This window comes from Zosterops lateralis (assembly GCF_965231275.1).
Source record: "Zosterops lateralis genome assembly, chromosome: 11".
In the NCBI taxonomy this organism is placed as follows: Eukaryota; Metazoa; Chordata; class Aves; order Passeriformes; family Zosteropidae; genus Zosterops; species Zosterops lateralis.
The window spans coordinates 10,077,977-10,097,727 of NC_139771.1; the positions used below are offsets into that span (position 1 = coordinate 10,077,977).

The 19,751-nt window shown below is 47.8% G+C and overlaps 1 protein-coding gene across 2 annotated transcripts in view; it reads left to right on the forward strand.

The window, feature by feature from the left end:
• NCKIPSD (NCK interacting protein with SH3 domain) overlaps nucleotides 1–18,304 on the forward strand; it is a 52,320-nt gene extending 34,016 nt beyond the window's left edge. Inside the window, exons 6-13 of one of the 2 annotated variants that reach the window (XM_083869660.1) lie at nucleotides 2,944–3,114; nucleotides 4,262–4,348; nucleotides 5,712–5,850; nucleotides 11,007–11,087; nucleotides 12,301–12,429; nucleotides 14,276–14,368; nucleotides 15,867–16,039; nucleotides 16,596–18,304. In XM_083869660.1, coding sequence (XP_083725786.1) covers nucleotides 2,944–3,114; nucleotides 4,262–4,348; nucleotides 5,712–5,850; nucleotides 11,007–11,087; nucleotides 12,301–12,429; nucleotides 14,276–14,368; nucleotides 15,867–16,039; nucleotides 16,596–16,799 — 1,077 coding nt within the window. In that variant the 3' untranslated portion in view covers nucleotides 16,800–18,304. The remainder of the gene's footprint in view (nucleotides 1–2,943; nucleotides 3,115–4,261; nucleotides 4,349–5,711; nucleotides 5,851–11,006; nucleotides 11,088–12,300; nucleotides 12,430–14,275; nucleotides 14,369–15,866; nucleotides 16,040–16,595) is intronic. The other variant, XM_083869661.1, reaches the window with a different exon arrangement.
• Nucleotides 18,305–19,751: the final 1,447 nt, after the last annotated feature.

The following is a 19,751-nucleotide window of genomic DNA, read 5'->3' on the forward strand; positions in this document are numbered from 1 at the left end:
GAGAGGTGCTGAGGACATCTGTAGAGCCCTGAACAGGGAAGGCTGCAGAGATCTTCCCGAGGCACAGCTAACTTGAAAGCCAAGTGCTGCTCTCTCCCTGTGACGTCACAGGTCTGTGCATGGCCAACATTGCCTCCCTGCAGAGCTGACCTGTCCTGGTTGGGGCTGTGTCAGCTGGGATAAGATCTGCTGCTGCTGAAAGAGTGTGTTTGAAAGGTCTGCCCTGGGACATTTGGCTCAGCTGAAGCCAGGCATCTCTCTTGCACCACGTTTCATCTCATTTAACAGCTGCTGAAGAGCCTGGCAATCTGCATGTGTTGGGACCAGTGTTAGCTGTCTGGTTTCTGTGGATAATGTTGTGGGAATGGTTTGCTGCCCAGAGCAGTCCCCATGAAATGTGTCTGAAAGCCTGCTATATGATTTTGAGGTTCATCTGAAGGGAACATATGTGTACCCATAGTAATGGTGATCCACTGCACTTCCTGATGGGCTCTGGGGGAGAGAGGCATGGGAGTGGGAAAAGAAGAAATGGCCAGGACAGCAGCTGGGTTTGCATGGCAGATGTGGGTACCTCTGAGCAGTGTGGGTATGATAAAGTTCCTGAAGTGGTTTTGGGCTGCTCAGGAAGAATGAAATCCCTGTAGCAGCTTGTTCTCCTGCACTGGGGTCAGGGAATTATTTGAAGCAGCAAGACAATGCTAAGTGGCATTGTTAGAAATACTGAAACCTCCTTCTGCTTATGTGCTCTACAGCAGATTCCTGGAAATGACCATATGATGATGCTGCAGGTTGTATAGCTGCCAAAGTGTTTAATAAGCAGAGACCTGACCCTGGTGATGGGAGGGCTGAGAATGGTGCTGAAAGTGCACTGAGAGTGTGCAAGGTGTAGTTACGTGGTCAGATGGAAGAGCTTGTTAATGGATTGATCTCATCCAAGTCCATCCAAGCTTGATGCTCAGTGGAGTCATTAAGGGATAAAGATGAAGGAATGGAGAAAGTAGATAAAGGGGTAAGAGGCTGAATAGAGTGATCATTAAAATGAATACTTATTAAAATGATCATCCAAATAGAGTCCCAGCAGTGGATTGAGGTAGGACTGGCCCTGCAGTGCTCCAGTGAGAAGGATGTGAGCAAGGCACATAATGGAGAACCCTCTCCCAAGCAGCTGGGACACTTTAGGACAGGCAGGTGACACTGCAATGCTGTAAGTCCTCCTAAGGAGAAGCAGGGGGCTAGCAAGATCAAGTGAATCTCGTAGTGTATTTGCTTCTGATAAATCACCTTTCAGAGAGAAATTTTCATGCTTGTACTCAGCTCTTGAAAGCTGTTGTGCTCTCTCACAGCTGGCTACTTGCTTTTCTGCTTGGCTGACAGCTTCCCAAAATTTCAAGAGTGTACAGAGGCTTGTGTTAAACCTGCATGCTTCTTCCTTCATTACCTGCCTGACAAAAATTATGTAAGAAATAGCAACAAGAAAACTTCTTTATTTTATAACTGAAGCATGGACTTGAAGTCCTAAATAAATTCATATCCCAAAGCAAATGACTATCAATTCTGTCTCTAATAAAGCAGGCAAGATATTACTGTTAAACATGGAATGGTTTCCCCAGAGAGGGCTGGAGGGTGGGAATAGGCAGGAAGGGTGCACCTCCTGCCCTTGGCCATGCACGTGTGGGTGTCACAACTGGCACAAGACATGGGCTTGTGTTTCCATACAAAATCTATCTGCTCTGCTCCCAAAGTGAAATCTGCCTAAAGGCTTGCTACCCCTGCCTGCACAGCTAGCCTGTTGGAAGGACTGTCTTCTCTGAGATTCCAGGAGGTGACCTGGCTGGTAAGTTATAAAGACCATTTCTCACTGAGTGACCATGACTTGTTGCTGCATGTGGTAAGACATCCTCATCCAAAAATTTTTAGGAATTTGGTCTCAGTGAGTGGGTTTTCCCTATTGTTTTAATTTCTCAGCTTGGTTCTCTTCCACCTCGCTGATCTCTGGCTGCTTGTTGTCACTGCTGCCAAGCTCTTGTGTATATAATTTAAGCTCTTTCATAAATTAGCCCTTACCTCTCTTAATGGTGCCTGGGCTCATCACCTGTGATCAGCTCAGTTCCATGTACTGATCCCCCCCTTCTTGCTTTGCTTTCAGGAAACCGAGTGATTAATGTGATATACTTAGGTCCTAGAGGCTTATCCTAAATCCCAGAACACAGCAGCTGTTCGAGTGGGTTAAATGCTCCTTCATCACTCTCCTCTTCCTTGAAGGAGAGGAGGAGCAAAGGAAAGGCAACTGAAGAGTGAGACCTTTATGGCAAGGGTTGTATGTGAGGCAGAAGTGGTGGGGATGCAGTTGACAGCTGTTTGAGAAAGGAATGTGTGCAGTAAGATCTGCTGAGTGACTACACACTTCAGCGCTGTGAACAGTGGAGCTCTGCTGTTTAGAATGAAGCAAAACCAAAGCAGCCCATGGTTAATTCGTTCCTGTTCTTGCTGCAGAGGATCCAGGCCTAGAGCAGCTGGCATGGAGAGCACCATATAAGTCCCTGCCCTTGAGCAAAGAATTCAAGGCAGATCTGTCCCTTTCAGGCTGGAGGGAGTGGGCAGCAGAGGGAACTTCTGCCTCGAGGCAGCTGTGCAGTGTGGTGGTGTTCAGGACGTGTCTGTTTTACTGGGGATGCTCAGCTGCTGCCTGGCAGTGGTCCGGTCATAACCAGGCTGGTTTGGCTTTTCCCATTCTCAGTATGATTTCCAGAATGTACAGAGGGTAGAGGCTCCAAAGGTATGAGAACTGAAATAACATGTGTCATAAACTTACTGGTTTTGTATTGCTAGCTCTTGACTGAATGAGGTCAGCTGCCAGTCGTGAGAAAAGATTGCAGGAAACAGGCACCCAAACAACACCCAGCTGTCAGGGCCCCACTAACCAGTGGTTTTGTTGTCGTGCAGAACTTGAGTGCGGGGCTGCCCTCAGGCCAGATCTGCCACGATGAGCAGCGGCTGGAGGTGATCTTTGCAGATCTGGCCAGGCACAAGGACGATGCTCAGCAGCGCAGCTGGGCACTCTATGAGGATGAGAATGTCATCTGCTGCTACCTGGAGGAGCTGCTTCACATCCTGGTGAGTAAATGCCTCTCTTTATGAGCAGAGCAGACAGTGCTGGTGAAGTTCCCTTTTTTGACCTCCTTCACCCCTCCCTGTATTGCCACTGGATCTGCTGTTTCAGGGGCACAGGTTTCTTGCATCCTTTACTATCAGTAAGCTGTACCCCTCTCTGTGGGCTCTGCAGTGCTCTTGAGCTGCCTTTACTCTCCATTCCATGTTACAAAGCTGTTCTGAAAAGCGTTACTGAGCTGTTTGTAGTAGTTTTGGTATTTACCTGTCACAAGAGGATATAAACCCTCACGTCCAAAAAAACCCAACCTCCCACAGAAGACCTGGAAATCCCTGGCGAGGCCCATTTGAAACATCTTCCATTTAAGATATCCTCTGTTGCTAGGAGGTACCTATGGGGTTAAGCTCATTAAATGCAAAGAACATTATTTGCTGCCTTGAAAGTGAGCTTTAAAGCTGTTTTAGTGAAAAGTATAAATCATCTCACACATCTCTGCATACAGGAGAGGAACATGCCCATAGCGAACAGCAGGAATTACTGTCCCAGTGCTCTCACTAGTATGTACAAGGCCGTCTGTGTCCAGGGATGACTTGGGAACTGCTCTCAGTGCAGTGATATGGTCTGTGTTTAAGGGTACTGGTGTGGGGTTTGCTCTGGCACTGTTTTATAGTCCTCTCCAGTTCTGACATAAACAGAACAGGTAAATTTTCTGTAATAAATGCCAGGGTCTTTGTCACTCCACATACAGCCCGTGCTGCCTTGCTGTGGGCCTACAGGGGGAGGCTGAGTGGGGTTTTGTGCAACCATTTCCTCATAACTTAGGGGTGGGAGGAGACATACTTCTCAGGATGGTAACAGTGCTGGAACCTTACTGCATGTAACTGTGTGGTGCTCTCAATCAGGTGCTGCTCAGGTCACATTTTAGGTATTTTTAGCCCCGAGACATGCGCTGTGGCAGAGGCATTTCTCAAGAATCCACTTTGATGATGAAGGGTGATGATTCTTCACCTGTTTCTGTGCTCTGCCTTCAGTTTCTTTGTGAGATGTTTGGGCTACTGAGATCTGAAAGCAAGTGGACTCCTGTGAGGTCCCTGGAGCAGGCACCTTCTGCTTTGATGTGTCACTGGGTTACCTGTCCATTCCTTCTTCCAGACAGATGCAGACCCTGAAGTTTGCAAGAAAATGTGCAAGAAGAATGAGTTTGAATCTGTCCTGTCCCTTGTGGCTTATTATCAGATGGTAAGATGGTAGAATGCACCAAATCTCTTTTCAAGATTTCCCTGAAGATGCAAAAGAGCAGGATTGGTACAATGAATGTATATAAGATGTTTCCCTTGGATAGGTCTCACTGAAATTGCAGCATATCCCTTTTGAGTGCTGGCTAATGTCAATGTGTGCATGGAAGTTGTGTGAAGGAGCAGAGGATGCTGTAGACTTTGAAGCTTCAGGCTAGCAGTTGGCAAGGGTAAAGCTTTCAAGTTTTATTGGACCATTGAGGGACAGCATTGCCATCACTGGTATCTAGAAGGATTTCAGAGGATGCCTTGGGAGATCTGACAGGCTGTGATTGCTCTTCTTTTACTTGATGCACTCTCATGCATTAGTAAACAACTTTGCTTAGGAAAGTAAGTAGTGAGTAGAAGCCTTGGGAGTGAGGAAGGAAATCAGTATTTAGAGGAAAAATTTGAAGTTTTGCCTTAAACACCTTTGTAGTGTTGCTTTGCCCCTTTTCTTCCTGGAATGTTCTGTTGCAGGACTCTGTGGGAGTAAAAAACTTGTCCCCATCTTATCCCTAAGTTCCCTGCTACAGCACATCAAGTCTTGTGGCATTTTGCTTTCATCTGACACTTTTGTGTCTGAACCCAGATCTCAGCATCAGGGGGCTGTAGCATAGCTGACAGCAGCAGGAAGGCAGGCTGTGCAAAACAGAGCCTGCTGACTTTCACTGAGCCTGCACTTCTCTGACCACAATTCCAAGGAAGCCTGACCAGATACAGAGCAGTTGGGTGTCCTGTCCTGGCTGCTGTCATGTCCAGTGCCAGGGCTTGGCTCACTTGTGTTCTCTGAACCCTGGAGTTGCTGGTTGAGAGTGCAGTATGCAGGATACCTCAGCATCAGAGCTCCTGCATGGGAGGTGGAGGCTGAGCATCATCTTTGCTGGAATCCTTGCATGGTCCCAAACTTTCTGAGGAGAGCTTGCAAATGTTACCTTGTGAGGAAACTTAATCAGAGCAGTGTTCACAAAACCTTACTCTACTCAGAGAATCCTGGCTACCCAGCACATTCAGTCTGTTTGCTGGGGACAGGTATGGGTTGTGGATGAGTTACCAGATTTAGTGGATGATGTGAGACATCTCAGATCTGAGCTCTGGCTGTCGCATGCCCTCTGACCACGTGCCAACAACCTGTGGCCAGCCCAATTGTGAACATTATTGTAAAATGATTCCTGTACTGTTGTTAAAAGCTTTTAAAGCTTCTATGTGCATGTCACCCTGGGAAGGTCTGTGGCTTCCCAACAACAGGAACTTCTAGAAACTGTGTCTGTGCCTCAGAGTGAGCCCTTGTCTAGGACATGGTTTGATCTAACAAATTGGTTTTGCAGGAACACAGGGTGCCATTGCGCCTACTGCTGTTGAAGTGCTTTGGAGCCATGTGCAACTTGGATGCTGCCATTATCTCAATGCTTGTGAATTCTGTGCTGCCGATGGAGCTGGCCCGGGACATGCAAACTCACACACAGGGTGAGCCAGATCTGCTGTTCCCATGGCCCTGGGAATATGTCCTCCCATTACATGATTTGCAGCAGCAGCAGTGGCCTCCCATTGCCTGTCTGCTCTATGTGCCCAGTGCTCAGGGGGGAATGGTGTCTGGTTTTAAAGTTACTCAGGTAACAGCTGTAACTGGGGAATGCACAGGAAGGGATGTTTCAGTCCAATCACGTGAGGCCCTCCAGCTCTTGAACATGCCATTAATGATCTGTCACTTTTTCTAGATGTCTTAAAACACATTTTGAGTAGTTTCAGTTTTGTTTCATAGTGCTAACAAGAGACACCTGCAGATCTCAAGGAAGATCTCTGCAGTTTCTTCAAGAGTTTTTTGCAGCGTTCTATACCCAATTTTTGTGGTGTTTCATTGTGGTAAATGAGATGTGTGCTGGTTAAAGGAAAGGGCCTCTCTCCACCACTGTGCCAAGAGAGATGGTAGTGCTAATGTTGTGAGTATTGCAGTCCTGGTCCTCTACAGGATAGTGCCATCGCCCAGGTTTTCCCAGCTCTTTGCTTTCCATACTCAGGCTTTGCCCTCATGTTCCTTCTACTTCACACTCCTCCATTTGCTAGGATGACCTGTTCCTGTTATTAATAGGAATGTTCTTCATGCCCTAGAGCTCCTGCTTAGCCCAGTGTCCTTTATTTCCGAACAGCCAGAAGTAGATGCTGGGAAAAAGCCTAAGAGTAAGGTGAACAGGTAGTAATATTCCCCTGGCATTACCTTCCAGGTCCTCACACATGGCCTGATCCTGGACAGTCACAGCTTTGCTCCCTAGTTTGAAGCCAACCTGTAGGTCACCAGTGCTGGGAGTAGCATATTTCTCTTAAAAGGACAATGAAAATCCATTGTCTTGTGCTAATTGTGACCCACAATTTGAGTAGCTGTTGAGTGACTACGTGGATCAAATAAGAAGAGCCTGGTGTTTGCAGCCTTGCTGCCCTGGTTGCAGTCTTTTAGTTTGTTGGGTGTCATGAAGCTGTGGAGGGGTATAATTTGGTGATGAAGCTGTGTAGGGATTGACAGGTACTGTCCCATCCATTTCCTGTGAACCGAGTAAATGTCGCAGATGACCACTTTGAACCTGCGTAATAGACATTCCTGTCCCCAGCATCCCACCACAGACTGCCAACCTGACTGTGGTGGGAAGTATTAATAGGGCTCATCTCGTGTCTGGAAAGGGCTATGGGAGATGAAAGAAGATGTTGCAGAAGGCTTTGCACTTGTATCTGCTTAGATACTTTGAAGTGCAGGCATTTCAGGTGAGGAGGGTGGCATTTCAGGGCAGGGCTGGTGGGACTGCAACTATTACTCATGTGTTGGCTACGCTTCCTCTTTTGTTACTGCTGCTTATAAATTCTGTGCTGTGAATTTACCACACTCTTGGTGTTTAATCTGGTTATGCCAGAAGCATCTTCTCCAGGCTGAGGTTTTACTGCTCAAGAAGCAAATGCTCCTTGGTATTGAGAATGTGACTTTGCTCCTGTGGCAACATTTCACCTGATTTTGTACTGCCAGAAATAAACTTTATTGTGCCTCCATCATTCATTCACAAAGATTGTCTCCAAGTGAGCATCCTGTACACCTTCCCTAAAAGGGTTCTGTCTCTTGCCCCGTTCCTGATCTGTCTTTGTGCAGGCAGAATGGGCTAGTCACCTTTCTTAATCCTTGCCTGGTTGCAGTGATGCTGTGTTTTGTCTGGGGCTGTGTCATTCCAGACTGCACAGCTGATTCAGCCTCTTGATGGGTATGGAGCTTTGAGTTCTGAGCTATGTGACTTCTGCACACCTCTGCTGATCTCCAGGTAGTACTTAGGCTGGAGCAGGTCTCTCTCTCTCTCAGCAAGTCTTAGCTCTGCTTTGGGATCCTAAAGGTATGGCAGTGGAAGTGGGTGAGAAATGGCTCTATTGTGTTCTCTGAGCTGACAACATGCAGCTCTGCAGCATCTTCCTTTCCCTAGCATCATCTCAAGGTGAGGATTTTTTTCCCTCTTTGCTGTAAGGTGGTTCGTTGGAGGGTGAAAAGCTACTCCTCCTTTGCTGACAGACCACTGTGTGGATACAGGAACCTCACAAATCAGTGTCTTCATCCTGTGCTGCTTTCCTTGTGCTCAGCTTTATGGTAGGCACTTGTGCAATGGCATCTGTGCATCATCCAGTCCTCTCAGCCTTCACAGTGGGGCTGCAGGCCAACCATCCTTGGCCCAAATGTGTCTGTCCTTCAGAGGTGTTTCAGGGCATTAGTTATTCCCTCCTGCCATTCTGGTGCTTTACTGCTTCATATGCTGCCAGCAAATGGCAAGCTTGTGTGAAAACATGACCTTGAATCCTAGAACGACTTGAGCTTATTTTGGTTCTAGAAACTGGGAAATAGCAGCTGATCTGTGACATGCTGTGGAATAGCTAACCCCTTCTGTGAGTGACTGGAGCCAGAGCAGTCAGTGCCTGCACTACACAACTGGGGAGTGTGGAACTGGCTGCATCAGCTCTCTGGAATCCCTCCTGGCTTATTATTGAGGAGCAGCTGAGGCAGAAGCTCTGTGGATGCTGGATGCCTTTGGTGAGAAGGGCTTTACTCCGGGACTGATGCAGGCATGTTGGCTGCTGGCCAGTTCTTCTGCAGATGTTTGGGTGTTACTGCTTCTGGACGGCTCCTTCCCTCTACTGCACCTGGCCTGCATATCTGCCCATCTTAGAACACCTTATAATAAGTCACAGCAAGACAGAATCAGCCAGAACAATTCCAAACAAAACAGACGGAGATAATCCAGTTTGTAATCGTGACTTTCTCCCTTGTTGCAGCACAGTTTACATGCAAGTCAGTTGTCAGGCTCTTCTCCATTCAGTCATAGACAATTGTGTCTGCTCCCAGTGCCTACATTTCACACTGCTGTGTTTAGAAGGTGGAAGCAAGGTTTCCAAAGGCATCTGGGAAATGCTTTTCATGCACGATTACAGCTTCTCACCACTATCTCAGTAGACTTTAGCAATGCAGGCTGGTATCTCTGCCACCTGTCATGGCTACTTCAGTGATGCTTATCAGCTGTCAGCAGTCTCTCTGCCTCAGGAGAGCTGCATTGATGCTATTTAATTTCTGACAGCCACTGGTGCTGCTCTGTAAGTTAGAAGTTCTCCAGCATGGTGAGTCTTGGAGTCTTGTCCTGCTGCAGCTGGGACACTCCCAAAAACTTGTAGAGCCTGTGCAGAGTGAGTGTCCTGGGTTGATCTGATTTTGCCCCAAGTTCAGGTTTCTGGCTGTTTCATCATTCTTTGATTTGTTGTCTTCAGGGAAATGCAACAAGATTTGCCTCCTAGTGATGCAGACTACTGTCAACCAAGACGAATGCACATCAGCTAATGGCAGATGGACCAAGGAGGTATAAAATTAGTCTCTTCACTCCCATCTCCAATTTATCACTGGCTTCTGGCTCTCACTTAATTTCATTGCTCCTGATGTGATGAGAGAAAATGTTCTGTTGATGAAAGAAAGCCTTTCTAGGAATATGAGAACAGCAGCTCCCTGTGTCTACCTACTGCAGTGTCCTGCCTCTGAGACCCAGCTCCTGTAGCCACAGAGGAAAGAATGAAGAAATCGTGTGGTGACCAGTTTGTCAGATCCATTTTCTGCTACAGTGTGCTTTGGCATCACTGTCACCTTACAGCTGAGAATTTCTTTTATAAGAAGTATGAATTATAAAGTCATTAAATATTCTCCTTCTCTGTTTACAGAGAGTAAACAGCAGTTTTCAGGCTTCCTGTGCTGCCACATGGTATACAAACTCTTAATCTTGTTCATACTGTAGTATCTGGTTAAGCTGCAAATTACCTATTTTTACTCAAAGTACTTGCTGATTGAAAACTGAGGTGTCATGTGGAACTGTGACTGTGTGTGCTTTGAGTGGAGAGGCTTTGCTGACAGAGCTGACTTTCCAGGGAGCATGGGACTGGAATGGCTCCAGTAGCATTTTGTCCCCCATGCTGACAGTAAACCTGAGAGCTGCCAAACTGTTGCAAGTCCTTTGGCCGAGTCCAGGAGTAAGTGGAGACAGTGAAGGCATCAGCTTTTGGTCAAAGCCAAACTGCAAGGTACAGATGCTTAGAGATAGGTTGATTTGTGCCCGAAGAAGTGAAATATCTTAAAGGGTTTGGAGGGGGCACTGGAACTGGTGTGATTTGTGCAGGACAGCCATATGGCCAGGAAAAGCATCATAGATTGAAGGGGCCTTTTCCTCCTCTGATGAAAAATAGTTTGGGTCAGTTTTTCACAATTACCATTTCAGTTTCCTTGAGCCACAGAGCTCTTTCTGGCAGATGTAGCTGAATTTTATTTAGCCACTATGTGTGATAACCTGTATATAATAGTACTAATTTTCCTATTGCCTTCAGATTTGATGAACTGGACAGAAGCTACATTTGATGAGGGAACAGATCCTTTTCCATGACTTTTTTTTTTGTTCTACAAACATCTATTGCGAGGTATCCATTAATTAAAATTCAGGAAGGACACTGGCAGGTGTTCTTTGGAGCATTCACATATAGCTATTGCCAGCAAAAATTGTGTTGGAGTAGCAGGCTCTGGGATGTATCAGTGCTGGAGATGAGTGGTCTGGGAGATGGGCAGATGCACAGCCTGAGCAGTGATCTGCTCTCCCCAGGGACCTTTTGTACCTTCAGGCAGAGCTGAGGTAGCAAAAGTAGAGCAGTGCAGAGATGGTAACAAGCAGCACGGCTGTCTGGAGGTGGTGTTGGTTGGAAGAGGCAGTATTTTGAGTTGGCCAGATGGATGCTTTTTCTGGGTTCAGTAATTACATAACTATGGGATGTGTCCTGGGACTGTGCAGGGGAGGTTTTTAATTATTCAGATCAAGTTTGCTCAGATGCTCTGAAGTGGAGGAGAAAAAAATAGAGGACTCTTGTTATGATTATTTTTAAATTGCTTTGGAAACACAACGGCACAGAAGGCGTGTGGTGTGCTAAACGGGGAAAAACACCCTTACTGCTCAGTCAATACAGGAATGAGGAGCAGGCTAATCAGTGTTAAATGCCTTTATTAAATGTGTGACTTCCCAGCTCCAGCTGAGGAAAGGTTTCACATCCTCAGAAGAACTAATGACAGGATCTTTGTCTTACAGATCATCAAAAGCTGTGTTACTCTGCACTGGTGCTGGCCATGATGTTCTCTATGGGGGAGCCCCTGCCATATCACCACTATGGTAAGAGTGGGTTGTGCTCATTGCAGAGCTGGGCATGGGATGTCTGGGGCATGCTGGCAGATATGGGGAAGGGACTTTTCCTGATGGTCAACGTGGGGGACAGCTCAGTGGAAGGCCCAGCAAGAGTAGGGTCTGTTCTTTATCAATAGAGCCTGGCAGCTGAAGCACTGGGCTGAGATGCCAGATTTCCGAAGAGCAGCATAAATCTGGGTTAGAGCAGTGGATGACTGAATACCACCCTGCAGGTGACATGGATTTGCCCATCCCCGTGACTAACCTCTGTCCTGTGCGAAAGCATGCACCTCTCACTTGCTTGGATACTGTCTGCTGATGAGGCTGAGATCCCAGATCTCTGCACAAACACCCAGTAAGGCTGTCAGCTGCATAATGTGGCCTCCTTATGGTCTCTCTTCTAGCAGGATAATGCAGCCCTCTGTAGTTTAGGCTCTTAGGGAAAGTGGAGATGATTAAGGGTATTGCAGTCAATAATGAAGTGCAAGTATTCTCCCTGATTTATCCTCTGTCCTTTCATTTCAGCCAGAAAGCCCTGCCTACTTCCTCCCAAGGCTGTATTGTATTTGGGAAATTCTGGGCTTAATTTTCCTAGAGATGCAGTAGAGACTTTTATAAGTACCTTGTCAGCAGCTTTACCTTAAGACTGGGTAAACCTGTACAAGATTTAAACTGGTGCAGTAGAGGCTGGAATGAGCCTCTACACCTCCTGTTTTTCTCTACTTGTGTAACCCTGGCAGTTATGTCCTGCAGGTGGACTTACTTGCATGAGCTCCTGAGCTTTCCTAATGGCTGAATTGAAAACTAGGTTATTACTAATGATCTAGATTATTAGGGGTTTTTTTAAACGAGATTAATTAAACCAGTGGTCAAGAATACCAGTCTCTTCCTACCTTGAAGCCTTCACTGCTCGCATTGGTTTTTGCAAGAGCTAGAGCAGGATTTGGTGTTTTGTTTACTCAAAAAAAATTGCTAGTTGGGGGTACCAAATTTCAGCAATCTCCTGCACTCTTTGTGTCTCACACAAAGATGCTCCAGTGGTCTGTCTACTCCACTTGAAGAGCCCTTTATTCCCTGGAGTGTGACACTAGCACTCCACTAATGATTTTTAAGCATAAATGAACAGAGAAGTGACTTGGATGGTCCCTTCTTGCTTGGTTTATTTTCACTCTGCTGTAAATGCCCCTTTCTCCTTGTGCAGAACATCTCAACTCTCAGTTTGTGCAGTTCCTGCTCGATGTGATTGAGGATGGGCTGCCCTCGGACACCACTGACCAGCTGCCTGATTTATTTGTCAACGTCCTTCTGGCCTTCAATCTCCACATTCCAGGTTGAACTGGTGCTGCTCTGCCTCGGCAGGATTTCAGCGGTCTGGAATGAGAGTGTGAAAAATGGGGAGGGAGAATCTCACTGGGTCTTGATGGTGCTATAACCACCAACCAGCTCTCCTAGTCTCTGGCACCATGTTACACTGTGTTTAACTATGGCGAAAAACCCTAGAAGAAAAAATGGTCGGAGAGCCCCTGCCCAGCAGCTCTGGGCAGCTCAGTGGATTTGTCACTGGGCTTCCATGGTGCCCAGTCAAAAGAGTTGTTGGGCTGGACTTGCAGAGCATGAATGGGGTTAATTTATAGGCACAGGGAGAGAAAATGCTTCAGTGGGCATTTCTCCATACCAATTCAGAACAAAAGTCCTCTGCCTTCTGTGGGTCTTGGCAAAGCTTCTGCTTCCCTGTCCACACTGCCTGAAGCTCATTCAGAGCCAAGCTGTTGAGGCCAGGTCCTTTAGCATTGACCTGAGCTGTGCTCTCCCCTGTTTTCCCTTGTTCTCTATTCTCTCTGCCCTGCTGAGCTCCAGGAGGACAAACAGCAGATCAGGTCTTTAGGGAAGAGCATCTTCCTTCCCTCTGCCTGCACATTTTGAAGCCTGTTGGAAGATTGGAGCATAGTTCCAAGTCCTGCTAAGAGAGGCCATTCCTTAACCCAGTCTCCTGTTGCTCCAGTTGTCTTAAGTCAATTATCTATCCATGATCTGCTTCATAACATTATCCTTGATTTTTTTGGAGAGGGGGGAGGATAAAGCAGCAATGATATGTCCAGTAATTTGCCTGTTATTTTGGGTTGTGCTATTAAAATTTATGCTAAAGTTTCTAATTTCACGTGAAAGTTGATTGCACAGAGACTGACTAAGTATATCTCTGCTGCTTTCATTCATTACCCTATCCATCCCACACTTACCCAGATCCTTACTGGCTGCAGTAATTAGGCAGTAATGCATAACAGACAGTGTGTTTCTGGGGATTATTGCCCACCTGGGGCGTAGCTGAGAGCAGTGACTTGTTCTCTGATGCTAAGAACATGTTAAATGATGTTCACATTGCTTATTGGTGAATTTTTTATATCTGTGTCTGCAAGATTCATCTATCATGCAGTTCAGTGGTGCAGCATTAGTTCAAAAAATCTCCTAAATGCATATTATATTGACAACCTTCAGGATCCTGAAACACTTTGCAGCCTGTGAAATATTATAGGCCACAGAAATAGCCACACTGTGCTATTTATGTGATTGAGTGTACACACACACAAAAAAAAAAAAACCCAAAATCCTAGGATAAAATGTATTTTACAGATCACTCCCAGAGCAGGCAAGGAGACAATTCCTAGAAGTCTTCAGCCTGTACCCTTTCACAGCAAGGTACAAACACAGCCGAGTGCTGGAAAAAACTTTTCTCTTCTGGGATGCTCCCAGGACCCTTCTTAAGGGAACTTGTAAGACTCTAACTTCCAGAAGGGTACTGCTGATAGGAAGTAAGAAGGTACCAAAGAATGGAGCCCTTGGCTGCAGAGGCTTGTGAGCAGAGGTGATGTTTAACAACATAAAGCCTTTACAAGGTATTTTCCCAGTGTTTGGCTGGCAAGGTGGGAACCCACACGTGAATCAGATATACAGAGAAAGCACCAAGTCCCAAGTGTTTCGTGTGCTGTTTCCAGATTTATTTCACCTTCTCTCCCTCTGACAACCTGCTCTGTGGCCTGCAACTTTTTGTAGCCCTGATAGACTGTGGTTCTCCAAAGCTCCCCAGGGTACTGATGTGAAATAGGAGCCAGCCATTAAGTGTTTTTATCACTGTGGTCTTCAGGAGACAAAGGGAGATACTGAACAGGTTTCTTCCTTAGTTCCAGAACACAGTGTGATCATGACTACAATAAGCAAGCACTCCAACATCAAGACTTTCACAGAGAAGCTGCTGTTGCTGCTGAACAGAGGAGGTGAGTGTGTGTGGCACTGTTACATGCCTGGCAGGGGGTGCACATAAATGCTTGGGGAGACAAGCCCCATGCTTGTTATGGGGCAAGATGTCAGGGATATGCAGGTAGCTGAGGAGCTGTCAGCTCAGGCTGTGCTGTTGCTTCCTGGTGAGTTTGCGAAGGGTGACAGTCTGCATTGCTGAGGATGGAGCTGCACAAGGAATAAGGTAATTGGCTAATGGCATTTCGGGAGAGAGGAGTGGCTGCCATTTCCATACTTCTGGGTCAGAGCAGCTCCATCTCCAGAGCATGGACCAGCTGCCATGGGAAACCTCTTTTCTGAGAGGTTCTGGGCCACTTCTGTCCTTGGACAGGCAGAAGACTCAATGCATGCTGGAACACAAACCTCTGCCGGCTAATACCTGCCCTGGGGGAAGATGCAGAGGGAGCTTTTGTCTTCTGAAATGCTGCTTATATTGGAACTTTCCATTTCTGAACTGCTAGCAGAGGGTTAGCCTTGTGTCTGCTTCAGTCATGGAGTGAAATCCAGTGTACTTGTAGAGCTGTTGTAGAGCAGATTGCTGGAATGCTGGAGCGCTCTGCAGGAAAAGCGGTGCCAGGTCTTTCAGCCTGTGCTGCAGGCCACTATTGTGCTTTCTAATACCTTCTGGAGCACAGGGGCTTTGCTGCCTGAAAGAACTCATTTTGTTGAGTGGCTGGAAATAACCCATCCTGTGATGCATGCAGCTCATCTTAGTCTGGCTTTAGTTCTCTTTGGGGCTGCAAATCACCGTCTGCACACTATATCAGCTTGAGGGCAGCAGGCACATTGGTGCTTTTCTGTCTGGCCTCCTCCCAAAGCCTTTGTTTAGCCCCTTCCCTGCCAGATTCCCTGCAGAGATCACCTTACAGTGAGGAGCTGGAGAAAGAGGGGGGCCACAACCTAATGAAGATGCTTCTGTTTTGTCCGCCTTCCTGACAACTGCTGAGGGAGCTGCCATGGCCCAGAGCCCCTCTTGGAGTCTGCAGGGATGTGTTTTGTAAGAAAACAGGATGTGGTGGCTCATTTAAACTTGGAAGTGTTTCTTTTCTTGCTTCGGGGACAGTACTAGCCTGGTCTCTGGTGAAAGCTTGTTTTTGGTACGGGCTCTGATGGGCTTTTCAAAGGGGTTATTGGACCCCTCTTAATAAACCAGGGAGAAAATGAGTGGTGGCTGTTCAGCAAAAATAACAGATACTGAGAGGTGATGTGCTTATGCACTCTCACCTGGGATGGTCAGTGAAACAAACAGTGATTAATGCTAATCATAATGAGTTTGGTCTCATCTTGGTAACCTGCAGAGCTTCCATCCTGATTACACACCAATGTGCAAGGCACTGAGGTCTTTGGGCACAAAAGCTATCCATGGGCAGGGCAGCCTCTTCTCCAAAGGCTCTAATGAAGGAAGTGCACTGAAGATGGAGCAGAGAGGGGCAATGGGGAGCATATGGCTCAGTACAGTCTCTCTGCCTTCCCCAGATGATCCAGTTTGCATCTTCAAGCATCAGCCTCAACCACCACACTCAGTGCTAAAGTTTCTGCAGGACATCTTTGCCAGCAAGGATACAGCCAGCATCTTCTATCACACAGACATGATGGTCCTGATAGACATCCTGGTGCGGCAGATTGCTGATCTCTCCCCTGGAGACAAGGTGCTCACAGTAACCCATGGGCACTGGGGAAGGGTGCACAGTCCCAAAGCAATGGTGTTTTTCCTGGTCCCTGGTGCCTGCTGGTGCAGGCAAGAGTGGAGTTCTGGGCTGGGCACATTTCTGGGTGTTTAAATCAACCTTGGGAGCTGAGAAGGAAGGGAGGATTTATCCTGCCCAGTACACTAGCATATTTCAAGAAAGATCTGCCAGGCTTCTGGTGGTCTGCACACTTCTGACCAGGGACCTTTGAGAAGAGAGACCCTCTGTGAGTAATAGTATGAGGAATCTCTCTTGTTTGTTGTTGGGAGAGGCAGGGCATGTGCATGTGTTCAAGGGCAGGGGAGGAGCAGACTCTTGCTGTGGGAAAAGCAGAGTTTTCCATAGTTACTAATGATACTTAAGGAAAAGCAGGTGCTTCTAGAGTTGTGCTCCGGTTGATGGTGCAGCAGCAGCAGCTGTTCCTGTGCTCATGCTGTAATGAAGGCTGGCATGCTTGTTTATCTCAATTCAAATCTTTCACTGTGCTCTGTGCTTTGTCTCCCCTCCTATTTGGCAGCTGAGGATGGAGTATCTGTCCCTGATGCATGCCATCATCCGCTCCACGCCCTATCTGCAGCACCAGCATCGCCTCGCTGACCTGCAGGGCATCCTGCAGCGCATCCTGGGTGAGGAGGAGGAGGACCAGCAGTGCCAGATGGAGAAACTGATCATCTTGGAGATTTATAAGGAGTTTCCAGAAATCTCTTCTGGTACCAGCTAATGCTCCTCAGCTTGGACTGGAGCTTGAACCACTTGGATCGACTATGTCTTTTGTTGACACTTTCTTCCCCATTCCCTCCCAGTACAGCTCATACCTTATATCCCTCTGTGTGAGGCCTAAGGTTGGGACAGTGTTCACCTGCCCTTTGGAAGCACCAGCAGAGAGGGTGTGGGGTTCCCCCGGGGCCAGGTGCCTGGGGCAAGCATAGCAGGGTGAGCACTGGCTGGTTCGTGGTTTGCCTGCAAGACTCAGCAGGAACTATTTGGACAGCTGGTGTTAGTGGGAAGGGCAGAGAGCTTGTGGGGGCTTAGCAGCCAGCATGGGGGGATGTTTAGCTGCACTGGTGTCCTGAGGTCCTCAAGAGAAAGGCCTTTGCCTTAGAGTATCACTTATTTTTCATGTGTGTCTCTCTCCCTGCAGTGACCAAGTGGAGTCTGCTGGTGCTTGGAAGAAGCTTTTGTAACATCTGTTTTGTTTCCTGCGCTCCTAGTGCCAATGTGCTGCAGCCCTGCCAAGGGAAAGTAGCTGCTCACTGTCTAACGCCTCACCTAGTGAGCCTTTCACTCCCTCCTAGCCTTCAGCTTTGCCTCTGGGCAGCAGCTCACCTTGGATCATGGAGGTCTTACCCCAGCAGCTGCTTTTCAATCTGCTTTCTATAGTGATGTTTAAATCTGAATTTCTTGCACATTGTGGCAGTCTAGAAGTAAGAGCCATGTGGGTGACACTGCTCCTTGGAAGCCCTTGGCCAGACACAGCACAAAGATGTGTCCTGCCAAGTGAAGCTGCCACTTGCCACCTCTGTTGCAGCATTGCCTTGAGCAGAGGGGCTGCTCTTGGGCAGGCGCGCTGTGATTGTGAAGCGCGTGCATTTCTCGCCTTGAGCTTCATCGTAGCTCTGCCTCACTGCCCTCCCTGTCCCCATGGCAGCACTCAGAGGCAGTGTGAGCCTGGTGTCCAGTAGCTGTTTGTGACTATGCTAATTGTGGGAAACTCTTATTTTTATTTCCTTTAGGTTTCTAGCAGACAGGATTAACTTGCTTCCCTGCTCCAGATAGTCACATGCACTAACGTGGGTCTCTTAGATATTTGTGTGCACAGTGTGGTCACTCCCTGTCCCCAGGTCTTCTTTTGCAGTAGTCAGTGTGGGAGATATGAAACTGGAAATACTGGGCACTGTATTTACTTTTTTTTTTAATGGGAGGGGTGTTTGTTTTGTTTTGTTTTTTGGTTTGGTTTGGGGGTTTTTTTTGTTAGCTTGAGGGGATGACTCAAGCTCTGCAGGCCTGGACTGGCCATTGGGGCAGTGATGCTTTGAGAACAGAGGGAGTTGGCCTGGTAGACAAGGGGGGCAAGGAAGTCAGCCTGAGAATGCCCAAGCTTAATAACCACCTTAGTAGAGAAACCTATTTTTTCCCTGTAAAAATGTATGAATGTCTAAAGGGATCCTGTATTTTCTTAAACACTTAAGTGTAACCTGCAGAAGAATAAAAATGTCTTAAACTGAACTTCTATGAGTGTAGCACTGCCTGCCCAATCCTGTTGTGGGGGCACCGAAGCATCAGGGTGGTTGGATGCTGCCTGCTGCCCTCAGAGGCCAAGCAGTGAGTGCTGATCTCCAAATGGGGGTAATGCAGTAGTTTTTCTTCATTCAGCTTCTTGTCTTGTCTTTTTCTACCATGTTGCTGGCTGACAAGGAAGGGTGGAGGGCAGCAGCACTTGCTAGGGGCACAGCTATCATTCCTGGGGCCTGCCCAGCATTGCTGCCCCACATTAAGGGTTTGGCAGAGCCGGACTCAGTTTGCTTCCCATAAGGTATGCTCAACCTCAGCTGGCTCCCAGCAGAGCTGCCATGGCAGTGAGCCTGGGCAAGAAAGGGTTTAATGGTCTGTATGGAGTGTAATGAATTGCACTTTGGCTGCAGATGTGTGCTCCCAAAATTCAGCCCGTGCCTGCAGCTTTGGGGTGCCTGGGATGGCAGGGCTTCTGCAGTGGGAGGACAGCAGGCACTGGGCAGAGAATGATGTTAGCAGCAGGAAGCTGGTCTCTGCTCCTGGTTCTGTGCCCAGGGAGCCAGCCAGGCCATTGGCACAGCCCTGTCAGGACAGGAGTGTAAATGCCAGGTGCAAGCTGTGCCATGCCAAACATAGGGATGGCATCAAACACAGCTACCTGCAGAATCAGGGCCAGGACTGTCCTAGCTCCTGCCTCTTTGGCCCGTGTCTCCAAAGTCCCCAGGCGTGTGGCCTTGAAGTGTGCAATTTGCACACCTGAGGTCGATCGTGACAAATAAAGGCTGTCAGTGCTCATTGGTGTGTCCCCCATTCTGGCTCTCTTGTGCCCCATTGCTCTGTGCAGCCCATGACTGCACGTGCTCCAGAGCCAACCTTGGCTTGCTTCTGAGTGCAATTGGGGCTTCTTGTTGGCCCATGACCTACTGCTATGGTGAGATGTTCATCTGGCACTTGCCCTCAGTGATGCAGCACAGGCTTTGCTGTGCCAGGCAAACCCAGCAGTGGCAGGATCTGTGTCTCTGCTTGCCAGGAGCCCAGACTGCAGAGCTGGTGGCTTCCATTGGCATCCCTGAGCCATTGCTGTCCACGGGGTTGCTCACCCTATCCCAGCTGCACAGTAGCATGACAACTTCTGCCCCACCACCCTGCTGCCACCACAGCCAAGGGCTGGAAGAGCAGGGGGGCAGCTGGCTATGGGGTCCAGGGGGAGAAATGCACCTGCTGCTCAGGAAAGGCCTTCCTACATCACAAGGAATCAAACTGCAGCCTGTAAACTCGCTGTTCCCACCCAGCCTGCTCAGCAGGTCCTGCTCTCCATGTAGGTAAGGCACTCGATGTTCTTTGCTGTAATATGGTACAGTTAGAGCAGTGTCTCCTTGTATTGATGTTTTTGTTGTAGTGCAACAGTGAAGGGTACTGGGGGCTGGTGGGGGGGAGGGAG